The 12422-nt window shown below is 62.0% G+C and overlaps 1 protein-coding gene across 7 annotated transcripts; it reads right to left on the minus strand.

Annotated features, from left to right (window-relative positions):
* Positions 1–3242: 3242 nt before the first annotated feature.
* MAFG (MAF bZIP transcription factor G) lies at positions 3243–8586 on the minus strand. 7 transcript variants are annotated; one of them, XM_030297097.1, is made up of 3 exons: positions 8568–8586; positions 4410–4472; positions 3243–4313 (listed from the first exon to the last, which is right to left on the minus strand). In XM_030297097.1, exons 2-3 carry the CDS (start codon positions 4443–4445, stop codon positions 3861–3863), a joined length of 489 nt encoding a protein of 162 aa, XP_030152957.1. In that variant the 5' UTR covers positions 4446–4472; positions 8568–8586; the 3' UTR covers positions 3243–3860. The 7 variants fall into 7 exon arrangements, with proteins under 7 accessions (XP_030152957.1, XP_030152956.1, XP_030152952.1 ...); XM_030297096.1 differs by lacking the exon at positions 8568–8586 and adding an exon at positions 8187–8212; XM_030297092.1 differs by lacking the exon at positions 8568–8586 and adding an exon at positions 7413–8064.
* Between the last annotated feature and the right edge of the window lie 3836 nt (positions 8587–12422).

Below are 12422 nucleotides of genomic sequence, written 5' to 3' on the forward strand. Positions count from 1 at the left end.
TTCTAACACTCCAGCTCACCAGACACCCGCGTACCAAGGCTGCTGTTCCAGCGTGGGGTGGAAATGTGCGTGACCGGCCCAAAGGTACAGCCCACGCGCAACACACACAGGCCAGAAGCAGGACAGGCCATCAGTCTCCAGGGCACACCCCTGCCTCTGTGTGTCCTCCACTCTCCCCACCTGCTCCAAAACTAGACGGCCAACAGGAAGGCAAAAACGCGCCAAAAAGAATTATTCAGTGGCTTCTGGGGAAAAAAAAAAATCGTTACTGTGTTGGTTCCTTTCACCAAACCACAGCCTAAAAAAGTAACTTACAAGATCCCAGAGCGGAAACGGTGCTGCAGGCTGTGGCTTGGGCTTCCCAGCTGTGGATGGGAGCTTTAGCCAACGGGCCACCTCTGAAAGGGAGGCCACAGGGACAGGAGGGGGCTTGACCAGCCATCCGAAAGCAGGCTACAGCTGATCGGAGCTGTGGGCCCAGGAACTGACCATAGAAGCTGTTGCTGACGGGCAGGGTTGTGCACACAGACCTGAAGCCTGGACCAAGGGCAGAAAAGCCTCCGGGGAGACCTGGTATCCGGCAGAAACCAGCACACCACACGGCCGAGCAGCCGTGTCTTCCCACCTTTACAAACAGTGGTGCCGCCCAGAACAGCAGCCAGGGCCATAGGGAAGTCTCCCTGGGGCCACACTCAGGGCAGGAGCTGACCTGTTCCCACAGGGTTCTCCTCTGAAATCTGAGTGTCCGTGTCGGGATGAGGGGGGAGTAGGGCTCAGGCCCGATGGGAAGGAAGGTACACGTCATGGTTTACTTAGCGGACCAGTTTGGGAGATTTGGCCTCGGCCAAAGCCCTCGATTCGCTGTGTCAGAAAAGTCGAGGATAAAAAGAACACAACACCCTCACAGTAGGAAAACTGAATTGACAAGAGTCAGAAAGACACCAACCAGTCACATGTGGACACAGGCTCTACTGTCAAGAAACCAAGGGGAAGGGGGAAAGGGCAGAGTGCAGAGCGGCCCCGTGGGGCTGGCTTGATGGGAACAGGATGTACTCCCAGACCCGAGGAACAGCTGCTCCAAATCCAAAAACTCCAAAGGGAAGCATGGCCTCAGTAATTCCAGAAGCTTCTTCCAATACCTACACCAAGGACCCGCAATTTCTCTTCCGTCTGTGTCCACCCTCCAACCCGCCTCTGGACTTCCAAACCCACCTCCTTTCTCTCCTCTCCACGTCTCCAGCCTGCAGATGGACAACTACCTCCCAGCAAGGACGAAAGTGTCGGGACCATAAGCGGATATGGAGAACATGGACGTGACCCCTCTTCAGTGATTCTTATGACGCGATTCCAGCTCACTGCTGCTACAACCAACGTCAACAACTTTCATCTAGACCCTAGGTAGACAAAGCCAGACAGCAAGGAGGGGCAGGAAGCCACTAAGTATTGAGAGCCAACAGTCAAAATCTCCATCGCAGGCCGACCCGGGTACAACCGGGAATGACTGAGCCTCTAGGGCCAAGCCCATTAACACGACAGAAATTGACAGCGTGCCCCTGCTCCTACCCCACGGGCACACTGGGGTCAGACTCTGGGATGAAAATCCTCCCTGCAGCCCACGAGGTCACACCCTGCGAGGCCGCACAGTGTTTCTTTTCGCCAGCCCACACTTCTGTGCTTTACAGGGGTTCGTTCGGGGCCCCCAGAGGAGCCAAGGCCCATGTGGCCAGAGATGGGGCAGTAGCCTCTTGAGGGCAGGCACCGCAGGAGGCCTCCGAGGAGCTTCCCAAGCCCAGTCTGGAAGACTGGCTGCCTCTGCCGAGGGGCCACGGGAAGGTAGGCTCAGCCCCGCAGAGGAGCACCCCTTGAGCTGAGCAGCGCATCCCTGGAAGACACAGATCCCAGAGGCGAAAGAAGGCCCAGAGCCCAGTCAGGGCGAGGTGAGAGATAGGACCCGGCCCTGGGCACTGGAGCCCTTGTCTGGCACCGGCGGAGACCCCCCCCCCCCCCCCGCCCCCAGGCTCATGGGCAGGGTGAAGGAGCCGCCCCAGGTGAGTCCTCAAACCACCTGGTTTTGCCTGGGAAGCTCCACTTCACAGCACAGCAGCACTGCCAGGACACGTGGGCAGCAGGCCTCGTGACCCCCACGTGGGCTCCACGGGTCCCGATGAGGCCCCCGTGCAGCCCACAGGAACAAAGCTGGGGTCGGAGGCCAGAGCCCAAGCACGTTGACCAGAGGCCAGAAGGAAGACACCCGGGGGTACCCTCGTGACTCCTTGGTCCCTGCAAATCTGCCACCCCTGGCCAGAGGCGGTGGGCATGGAGGCAAGGGGCGCCGTCTGGGATGGCCCCCAGTTTTACCTACCCGGCCATTGGATCAGCCCAAGCCTAGGACAGACATGCGAAGCCAAGGCTGTGCAGGGGTGGGAGCGGCAGAGCCCCCAATCTGCTCCTCTGGGGTCCCGGGTCAGGCACCGAGGCAGAGGCGGGGGGCTGGGCTGCTGGGGAGATTCCCGCGTTCTGCCGGAGCGGGAGTCGCCCAGCGCCCCAGTCCGGGCTGGCAAGCTGGCAGAAGCAAACACACAACCAAATCCAAAAAACAAACACAGGAATAACAGACACAAGAAGTGACACCCACAGGTCAAAGGTCACCAGAAGCACCAGCACGTGACGCTGCACAAGACCTCACCAGGCACGGACGACACCACGGCACCGGCAAGAGACGGAAGCAGGAAGGGCAAAGGAGTAAGTCACTTTCGGTACAATTGCAAGAGAGATAGCAAAGAGGGCGCCAGGATGCGCCTTGTGGTCGCCCACAGCTTGGCTTTTCTTTTTTTTTTTTTTTTTTTTGTCTTTTTTAAAACTAAGTTTTATAAATAACGTCTGATAACTCTGTGTATATAAAAACTAAACTCCAACAGCCACAAAGACTTGTCCATAAGTTTACAAGAAAGGGATTTTTTTTGTTTGTTTTTTTCTTTTGTTAAACTAGCAAAGTTTCTATTATACTTTCTTCCCTTTTCCATATATATGGTCAAATTTTCTTGCTTGTTTTTTTTTTTTTTAAAAAGACAGTTTTATAAATACTCTGCAGCTCTTTTTTTTCTTTAGCTTTTAAACATATAATTTAATAACTTCGTAAAAGGAACTCCTCTCTTTTAAATAAAGGGCCACGTAACCACACAGATAGGTCATGTAAACAGTGACACGGGACCCGTCGCAGGACACTGGACACACCCTTCACGAATGTTCACAACCAGTGATTTGGTCTTGTTCAGTGCAATGCGTCAGGCTTGAGCGCCGTGGGCCCTGGCCCGAAGCCACATAACGCCCCGTCCCTCCCAGCGGCCGTAGCGCCCAGGCTGGTGGCCCGCCCATCCAGGCCCATCCAGGGCCCCCAAGGACACCCTACTCTTAGGAGCAGAGCCCATCTATGCCTGCTGGCCGCGTTGAGAGTGAATCACAGCCCCCTGCCAGGCAGCAGCTGTCGGGGCCTGTGGGCCACCCAGGAGCGGACAGCAGCCCTCCCTACTCAGAACCGCGAGCCCCAGAGAGCTCATCCGATCTTTCTCTGTTGCCACAGGGCCAACTCTGGACTCCAAGCCTGCACGGCCTTGGTACAAAGGGGGCCGAGGCAACCCCACGTCACCGCCGAACTGACCAATCCCAACGTACAAAACACACGATGACAACGACGAGATCAAAGGGGCTCAGCCCGGCGCCCCAGGGTGCAGGTTGTGCTTTGCAGGGAAGGGAGGAGGCAGGAGAGGAAGAGGAGGAGAGGAGGAAGAAGGGGACAGGGCTGCCAAACTCGCCATGCGCCTAATGGCCCCTTGCAGACCCGCCCGGGCAAGCGCGCGTCCCTACGATCGGGCGTCCGTCTTGGACTTTACTATCGTGATGACGCTGGTGGCAGCCACCTTGCCAGGGACGAGGGGCCCCAAGCCGGCCGCGAGGGGGCCCCGGGCCGGTGCCACGGGACTGCGGGCCACCGTCCTGGCGAAGTTCTGCAGGGCCTCGTACTTGGAGCGCAGCGCGTCGAGCTCCAGCTTCATGCTGGCGTTCTCCGAGGCCAGCTTCTCCACCTCCTGCTGCAGCTCCGCCTTCTGCTTCTCCAGCTCCTCCTTCTGGGTCACCCGCTTCACGCGGCAGCTGGCGGCGTAGCCGCGGTTCTTGAGCGTGCGCCGGCGCTGCTTCAGCTGGATGATCTCCTCCTTGGACAGGCCCCGCAGGTGCTGGTTCAGCTCCCGCACCGACATGGTCACCAGCTCCTCATCGGTCAGGCTGGTGCCATTCTCGCCTGGCTCCCGCTTCACCTGGGGGCAGGGCAGTGCACGGGGTCAAGGCTGAGCGGGGGACCGCCCACCCTGGAGGCACCCCTGCCTCGAGACTCCATCCACCCCGCTGCTCACCTTCAAGGCCTTGTTTCCTTTATTGGGGGTCGTCATAACCCGGGGGCACAGCACGCAGGCACTCTGCGAAACAGGGAGCAGAGGTCAGGACCCTGGAGAACACCCCGCTTTCCCTCCCCAGTCCATACGGAGCCTGGGGGGGAGGCCCAGCCGCCGCCCCCCCCCCCCCAGCCTCGCCGCTCAGCTGACCGTCCCCAATACCCCGAGGACCGCCCGCCACCCTTTGGCTAGGCTGTTCCCCGTCCCCCTTGTCCCTAGAGAACCCAGCAGGTCTGAGGCGGGCAAGGGGAACCGAGGCGCTGTTAGAAAGGCAGAGACCAGGAAAAGGGGCTTGGGAAGAGTTGAGACGGATGCAGGAGGGGCCAGCCTAGAAGGAAGCCGGGAGCTTTAAAAATAACCCCAGTGTGCGCCCCGGAGCACGGCTGTTCCTGCCCAGTCACGCTGACTCAGCACATTGCTCCCGCTCCCGCTCCCTCACCGGCCTGGCCTGGCACTCCCCAAGGCTGCCAGCCAGCCAACACAGCCCCAGGGGACCCGGAGCCTGAGCAGAGCACCGCCGGGCCAGGAAGGCCAGCCTGGCCAACGGCAGGTAGGGCTGGGGCCGGCGACCCCGCACACGTGTACTCCAGGGTCCTACCTGCTGCAGCCACCTCCCCTCAGCTGGCCCTGCCCCCACGAAGGCTTAGGAGTCAGCGGGGACTCAGGCCGAGAGGAAAATGCAGGAGAGCCCTGAATCTCCCACAGACTTTTCACTCTGAACAGCTCAACTCTTTCCAGCACTGGTGGGAGCCCCCCACCCCTCCAGGTGGCAGGCACTCCAGCGCGGGCCGCACACAGCCCACCTCCGCTGCCGATGAAGCAACCTTCCTGTGGCCTCAGATTGCAGCATCTTGCGCCCCTGCCCCACCCCATCCTCGCTGTTTCATAAGAGTGCCCGGTTAGCCACGCGGGGGCCTGCTCAGCCCCTTCCAGCCCCCCACCTGAGGTCACTGCCCACAGTGCAGGGGACAAAAACAAGAGGGCTGGGGGGCTGGACCGAAGGGCCCCCCCCCCCCGGCACCCACTCAGTTGCCCCTCCCACACTCTGCCCTCACTTTCTGCTTCCTGAAGCCCTGCCAAGGACACTTCTGTGCACCTAATCCTGGCGATGCTGGCTCAGCCAACCCCCCCCCCCCCACCCACCCACCCCTAGCCCCCTGCTCTCCAGGTTAGACGCAGAAAAAGACGTCAGACGTGGCTGGAGGACTAAGCCAGACTGCAGTTTCCCTGCTGCAGGAGAGGTCTCTTACCCCACTGGGGAGATAAAGCATGGGCTGGGAGGGGGGTGGAGGTGCAGTTGGCTCCAGGGTGGAGCCCCCGCCTCACCCAGCCTTGCCCCAGGTGGTGCCTCATCACAGCCAGGGCATCCGGGCTCTCAGGCCCTGAGGCTGGCGTCTCACAGATGTTCCAGAGCAGAGGATGGAAAAGATAGGAACTGGAGGTCAGAAGAGCCTCAGGGGCCCCAACCCACCCTGGAAGCCGAGCCCTCATGGCAGAGCTAGAGGGGCGCCCCCAGTCTTGAGTCTGAATCAGGGTGCAAGGGCACCGCCCTGGGTCCAACCACTGTCAGCCTGAAGGAAAAGGCCTGCCACCAGCTTTTCCCACTCGCCGTGCTCCCTCCCCTCCAAATGCTGAGCACGACGGTGACTTCCTGAAGAGATCACACAGAAAAGTGCCGAGCGTGGCGGCTGGGAGCTGAAATGTGCCTCCTCGACAGATTTCGCCCTCTGCAGAAGGCCTGAACTCAGCACAAGCACAGCCGCTCGCCTCCCAGTCAAAGGTGCGTGTGCGTGTGCGTGCTGTGGGGGAGGGGCAGGCCTCTGCAAAGCCGGGGCCTCAGCCCCCTGGCCCGGCCTCTGTCCACCGGGGGACACACACAGATGTGACAGAGACAGCCTTTGGACATAGATGGCTAGGGATAGCTCAGGCCACCTCTAGAAGCCAGACAGGGAGTATCCCAGAGACGGAACTGAGGATAAGCTTCCTCTCCTCCCCATCAAGGGCCGGTCCAGAGCTTGGGCCTGGTCATCCTTCCCAACTCAACTCCCCCAGAGGCCGGGCCACCCTGGGGAGAGGGCACGGGCAGTCTCCAGGGCCTGAAACCACCAAGGTACCCTGCGCCACCCACTCGGGCTGAGAGCCGGTTGGGATGGGAAAACAGGTTCCGAGACTTCCGTCCCCTTTACCCGGGCCCGAACTCTAGGATGTGGACGCTCGGCAGGAGGCAAGACAGCCCGCCCCTGCTCCTTTTGGTGGCCTGCAAACTCTAGTGTCCAAATGTCCCCAACAGGCGTGGCCCCAACCTAGCCTAGCCTTACTCCCGCCCTGCCCTTCAGAACCACCTTCTCCAAAATCTCTCAGCCACTGAAAGCGATTCTGAAAAAAGTTTCAAACTTCATTTCCACCTAAGCATAAATAATGACAAGACTTACAGAAATACCCCTTTAGGAATCTGCATTTTCCTAAGGTAGGAAGAAATTCCAGCCAAAAGATGAGCTGAAGTGTTACACAAAGCTGCCTCTGTGTGTGTGTGTGTGTGTGTTGGGGGCAGGGGTGTCCCTGAAAACAAACCACAAGGCGGCCCGACCTAGCCATGAACCCCTAGGTTCAGCTCTGATCTAGACAAAACACCCCCCGTCCTGGAGGCCAGGAAGCACCCATACATTTAGGAAAGGTGGCCCAGGCCACACCACCCTCAGGCTGTCCCCCTGAGGGCCCCCCCCCCCCCCAAGAGGCCCAACATCCATCAGGGCCACAATCTTTACTAACACCTGCTCGACACTGAGCTCCAATCTCAAGTAGGACAATTTTGGGGTGACTGGGAACCGCATTCTTCCACTCCATGCCTTCCACACCAGCCCGCCTGCTGTGCCCCAAAGGCTGGGCACCCTCAAAGCCACCACCACCTGCAGCTTTGACCCAAACCCCAAAGCCAGGCTGTGCAAAGGGGCAGGGCCTGCTCACCAGACACCTCACTCCCCAGATGTCAAAGTCCTGCCGCTTCCTCTCATTGGCAGTTTCCTGGTACAGCTGCACCTGCTTGTCCCTGCCCTGTCCACTGCCCTCCAGGACTTGAGTAAAGGCACCCCTCTTTCTCCCACTGACTCCCTCTCTGGCCAGGGTGTATTCCTCTCTTTCTTCCCCGCCCAGGGGCTGCCCAGCCTAGCCAACCAGACCAGTCACAGGGAAAGCCTGCTTCCCAGCCTGGCAAGCACGGCCCCCCTAAGCTCCTCCCCTCCTCTCACTCAGAGAACTATTTCCCAGTTTGGGGAACTGTCCCAGACGCTGGTCAGGGACCAGCTGCCTGAGAAGAGAATGCCTGGGAGGGGAGGGGATGGGCAGGCCAGGGGCTTCACATTCTGCCGGGGGAAGAAAACCTACCGCGAGGCCCCTCCACCGTCTCCTCACCCACTCCTCCTTCAACTCGCATGCCAGCCCAAACTTGAACCGGTGCCCCAGTCCCTGGGCCTGGGCCCTTCCCCAGTTTCCCTCCTGCGCCTATCTCCCGGCCCCTTAGACCCCAGGCCCCTTGCTCAAATCCCCCCCAGACATCAGAATGAGCATCGAGTGACCTCATGCTGATGACTCAGCAAGTCTCCCTCTGGGCTCTGGCACGCGTGTGACGGAGCGAAGCCGCCGCGGGCAGGGTCTTCCCGGCCCCGCCACGTGCCGCCCCCTACCCCCCACCCGCCCCGGCCCGCCGAGGACCCCCGCGCCCGGGCGGGCGGACACAGACACCTGATGAATCAGCAGCGAGAACCGGGGCCCAGAGGCTCTTCCGCGGAGCCCTAGGCGCCCCGCTCGACCCCACCCTTTCCTCCCGCCACCGCGGCCGCCCCTCCCACCGGGACGCCCCGGGCTCCGCCGAGCGAGCCCCGCGTACGCCCCGCCCCGCCCTCCTCCGGCCCCCGCGGCCCACCCCCAGCAGCCCGGCGCGAGGGCCGGGAGCTGCTTCCGAGCCGCGGGGAAATCGAGGCACGGGCCGCCAGCAGGGCGCGGGGCAAACCCGAAGCCGGGAGCGCGCGGCCCGCGCCGCCCCCGGCCCTCCAGGAGGAGCCGCGGCCCCGCCCGCCCCACCCCGGGCCCGGAGCCCCCCGCCCGGCCCGCCGCCGCACTCACCCACCACAATGCGGGCCCGGGCGGCCGAGGCCGGGGCGGGCGGGGCGGGGGGCGCTCCGAGGCCGCGCGGGGGCTCCTGGGCCCGGGTTGGGGGCTCGCCGCCTGCGCGGGCCGGGCCGAGCGCGCTGGGAAGGTCCGGGCCGGATCAGGCTCGGGATCCGCCGCCGCCGCGCCGCCGCTCCACAGACGTCACATGATGTTGGTCACGTGGGCTCCATTCATGAAGCGGCGACGCGGCCGGCCGGGGCTTAAAGGGGAAGGAGCGGCGGCGGCGCGGCGGCGGCGCGGCGGCGGCGGCTGCGCGGCGCGCGGCGGCCGCCGCGGCGGGACGCGCCTGCACTGCGCCTGCGCGCCCGGAGCTATCGCCCCGGCGATGCCGCCGCCGTCCTGCCCCCGGCGGGGTCTCGCGGTAACTGGCCCCGGGCGCGCGCACCTCCGCGGGCCAGGCTCCGGCCTTAGAGCGGGGAGCCTCGTGGACTGTCCCGCCGCCTTCCTGCCCGGGGACCCGTGCGGACCTGCTTCCCGGGTCAATCGTCAGGCTGGGTCCTCGCGGGGCTTCCCAGTCTGCCTGGCTGCCACTTGCAGACATGACCTCGCCTAATTGCGAGCCGACCTCCGCCCTGCCAGGTAGCCGCGGCCTGGTTCACGGAGGACCCGACAGTCTTGTCCAGGAGGCAAACTGAGGCGTGTTCAAGGCCGCCTCCAAGATCCTGCGGGAGGGTGGTCTGGCTTCAGCCCAACGCCCGAGACCCCACACCGAGCGACGGGCAGTCAGGCAGCCAGGAGTGGGTGCGCCGTAAACAAGTGTGGAGTAGTTGGTGCACCAACTGCTCCTTTCCGTTCCATCCACATCTGCTGGAGCTCAGCTCACCGGAGTCCGTGGCTGCGCCTGCCTTTTCTCTAAGGACTTCTCGCTGCTGTTCAAAACTCCCAGAGAACGAGGCAACCCAGGGCAAGAGGGGAAATTGGAGGGATCCATCCCATTTCCACTTCCAAGTTCTGGATTTCCTTTCTCGTGTGTAGAGTCAGGAAGGGTGACTCACCCTGCCAGGCGGGTCAGCGGGACTCAGCTGGCAGAGGGAGGAGTGAGGGACAGGTGGCCGGGGCTTCACGGGAACTCAGTGCCACTGACGAAGGCCACTGGAGGAGGCCCCCAAAGCTGGGGGCAGAAGGGCACCACAGCACCCCCTGCCTGCCTCAGTAACCTCTCTGAATCCCACAGTGCCTTGTCACCAGCGTTGCAGGTTTGGGCGTGGTTGTCTTAATCCAAGCTGCTCTTTAAGGGCAGGGCGTGACATTGTACTGGGCTCCACTGGAATCTCACATACTCCAGGGCCTTGAGATTATATTTGTAATCTTTACACCCATCGTGGAGCTCGAACTCACAACCCCAAGATTGCATGCTGTACTGACTGAGCGAGCCAGGTGCCCCAGGGGCGTGACTTAAAGTCAACTCAATCCACAGAACAACAAAGGCTTGCCCCTGAGGATAAGAATGCAGTCCTGTGGGCTCCAGCTCCTCCAGCCTCCTCACCACCGGATGTCAGCGCCGTTCTCCTGGTCCCACTTGGCAGGGATGTGGGGTCTGAGCTACTGTTGGACCTTAAGAGCCAGTCCACGCAGCAGGGCCCTGGCAGGCCACATGGGGTTGACTTGGTGCCACCCAGCTCACGCCAGAACCACGATGCCATCAGGAAACACCGGTGATTGGCCTGGGGCTGGGGGTCACCATGGGTGGAAGCTCGCTGGCTAATCCCCACTCGTCTTCCCACACCCCTGACTCCCCAGTCCTCATGGGAGGGAGTCTGGCTGCCATTGACATGTGGGAGGTGACTGAGAGGCTGATTTATCAGTCATTCGCGTTCTGCTCCTTCTCACCAAGTGAGCAAGGAGTCCCCTCCTCCTCCTCCCCACTGGGAACACACCCAGCCACCTCTTCTGTCTTGGAAGAGGGACAAGCAGGCATGGGGATGCACCCACCCAGGGCCATCAGAGAGGTCGGGAAGCGAATCGGGGCCCAACTCACCTGGAGGCCAGTGACAGTGTGGATGTCAGGGATGCTTCCCACAGAGATGGCCCTGGGCCCTGAGGTCAGCCCTCTGGCCATGGGATGGGGGTCAGCTCTAAGGCCCTGGGAGGTCAATGCTCCGGGAGACGACCCAGACTCTTTGCTGCCCCCCTCCCAGACTCTTCAGGAATATGGGAGAGTATGTGGAAAAGTGTCCTGACCGCCTGCAGAATAACCGATAGGGGGTTTGTTTGCATGTCTGGGAGAGGCCACCGAGGGAGAGGAGGTGCCCTGTTGAAACAGTCAAGATAGCCAAGCCCCCAGCACCTGTACTAGGGTCCAGCTAAAGGCCCCAAGAGAGTGCGTGCTTGCTCCCACCTGTCAGAAGTCTGGCTGACTGCCACCCACGGTGCAGGACATTTGTCCCCCGGGAATAGCACTACAGCCTTGCGGGGGAGTGATACTGCAAAGGAACAGGCCCAGGTTTTAGCATCCCTGCTGGTCCACGCGGCACCACCTTGACCAGCTTCCAGATCTGCCGCTAGGGGGCAGACGCTTAGACCTGGCTCTCTGGTCTGGCCTGGCCTGGCCTGGCCCTCTCTGGGCCTCAGTACGTTGCTTCCTGCAGCAGCTGAATGCTGGCACCACCAGCCCCACCCCACCCCCCATGTCCTCCAGCCCCACAGCCCCCCTCCAGGTTGAACCCTCCGTGGGCAGATCTTAGACCCCACTGGCTTCTTCTGGAGTTCAGCAGGCCCCAACCTGACACTTGGAGGAGGCCCCGGGCATATGGGATGTGGCTGGTGTCCAAACCCAGACTGACCGGCCCTGCTGCCACTGGTGTCCAGGTAGGGAGATGGGCCCTCACCAGGGCCCTCCTAGGATGGACGTCTCCCTTCTCTGCCTGGCCAAGGGCTGCTGACCTGTTTGTTCTGGAGCCTGAGCCCAGTTGGACAGGGGTCAGCCTGGTACGGGAAAGGACAGGCACAGAGGAGCAGGGCAAAGGCCCCATCCGGGCAGGCAGGAGCCCAGGGCAGAGTTGCAGTTAGGAAACTGAGGCAGAAGCTGGGTCAAGCAGAGGGAGGTGGCTCTGCCACCAGGGCTCACCTGGCCCATTGGGCAAAGGACAGTAAATTCATTCCAGCCTCTGCCCCATCTGGGGAGGCCCAGGGCGTGGTGGGTGTCAGAGCTAGCAGTGACAGGGACCAGGAAGGTACGCCAGACTGACCTTCACCCGCTGAGACCCCTGTCAAGGCTCCTGCTTGGACTCATTGCAGGACCGCAATGCTTCCCACCTGGCACTTGTGGGCCCCTGGCCCTTGAAGCCCGTCCGCCTCCCTGACCTGCTCTGACGCATGTACAACACGTCCCCGAGCCCCTCCACAGTGTGCTCCCGCTTACAACGGCTTCCCTGGACACCTGTCCCCACAGGACCCTCGGGGCCTCACCCGCCTTCCTGCCCGGGCCACTCCCCTCCCTCAGGGTCATTTGCCCTTCCTGCTTCCCCACCTGTGGAACTTTGGCTTGATGAGAACCACAGATGGAAGGCTCACGAGTCCTGCCTGCTGGAACCCAGCACATTCTTCGTGGGTCAGAGTAAAGCCTCCCTGCAAAGCTCGTCTGGACCCCTGTGCCTCCTCCTAGGCCGTGATGTGCCTCTTCCCCTCTTCAGACTCACCAGCTCACTTTCCTCGGGCCCACAGCACGGGGCGGGGGGTGGGGGGCAGCACCGCCCCTCGTCGTATTGGCCGGTGTCTAACACACAGCAGACGCCCAGTGAGACTGGCCTTGACTTGAAGGGATTAGCTGGGGACCAGCTTTGGTCCTGGGCAGGCCTGTGGCACCAC

This window comes from Lynx canadensis, chromosome E1 (assembly GCF_007474595.2).
Source record: "Lynx canadensis isolate LIC74 chromosome E1, mLynCan4.pri.v2, whole genome shotgun sequence".
In the NCBI taxonomy this organism is placed as follows: domain Eukaryota; kingdom Metazoa; phylum Chordata; class Mammalia; order Carnivora; family Felidae; genus Lynx; species Lynx canadensis.

Coding starts and splice junctions, on each gene's coding strand:
- MAFG (XM_030297097.1), bottom strand. CDS start 4,445: ATGACGACCCCCAATAAAGGAAACAAGGCCTTGAAG. Junction 4,314..4,409: donor AAGGAAACAAGGCCTTGAAG/GTGAGCAGCGGG, acceptor CCCTGCCCCCAG/GTGAAGCGGGAGCCAGGCGA.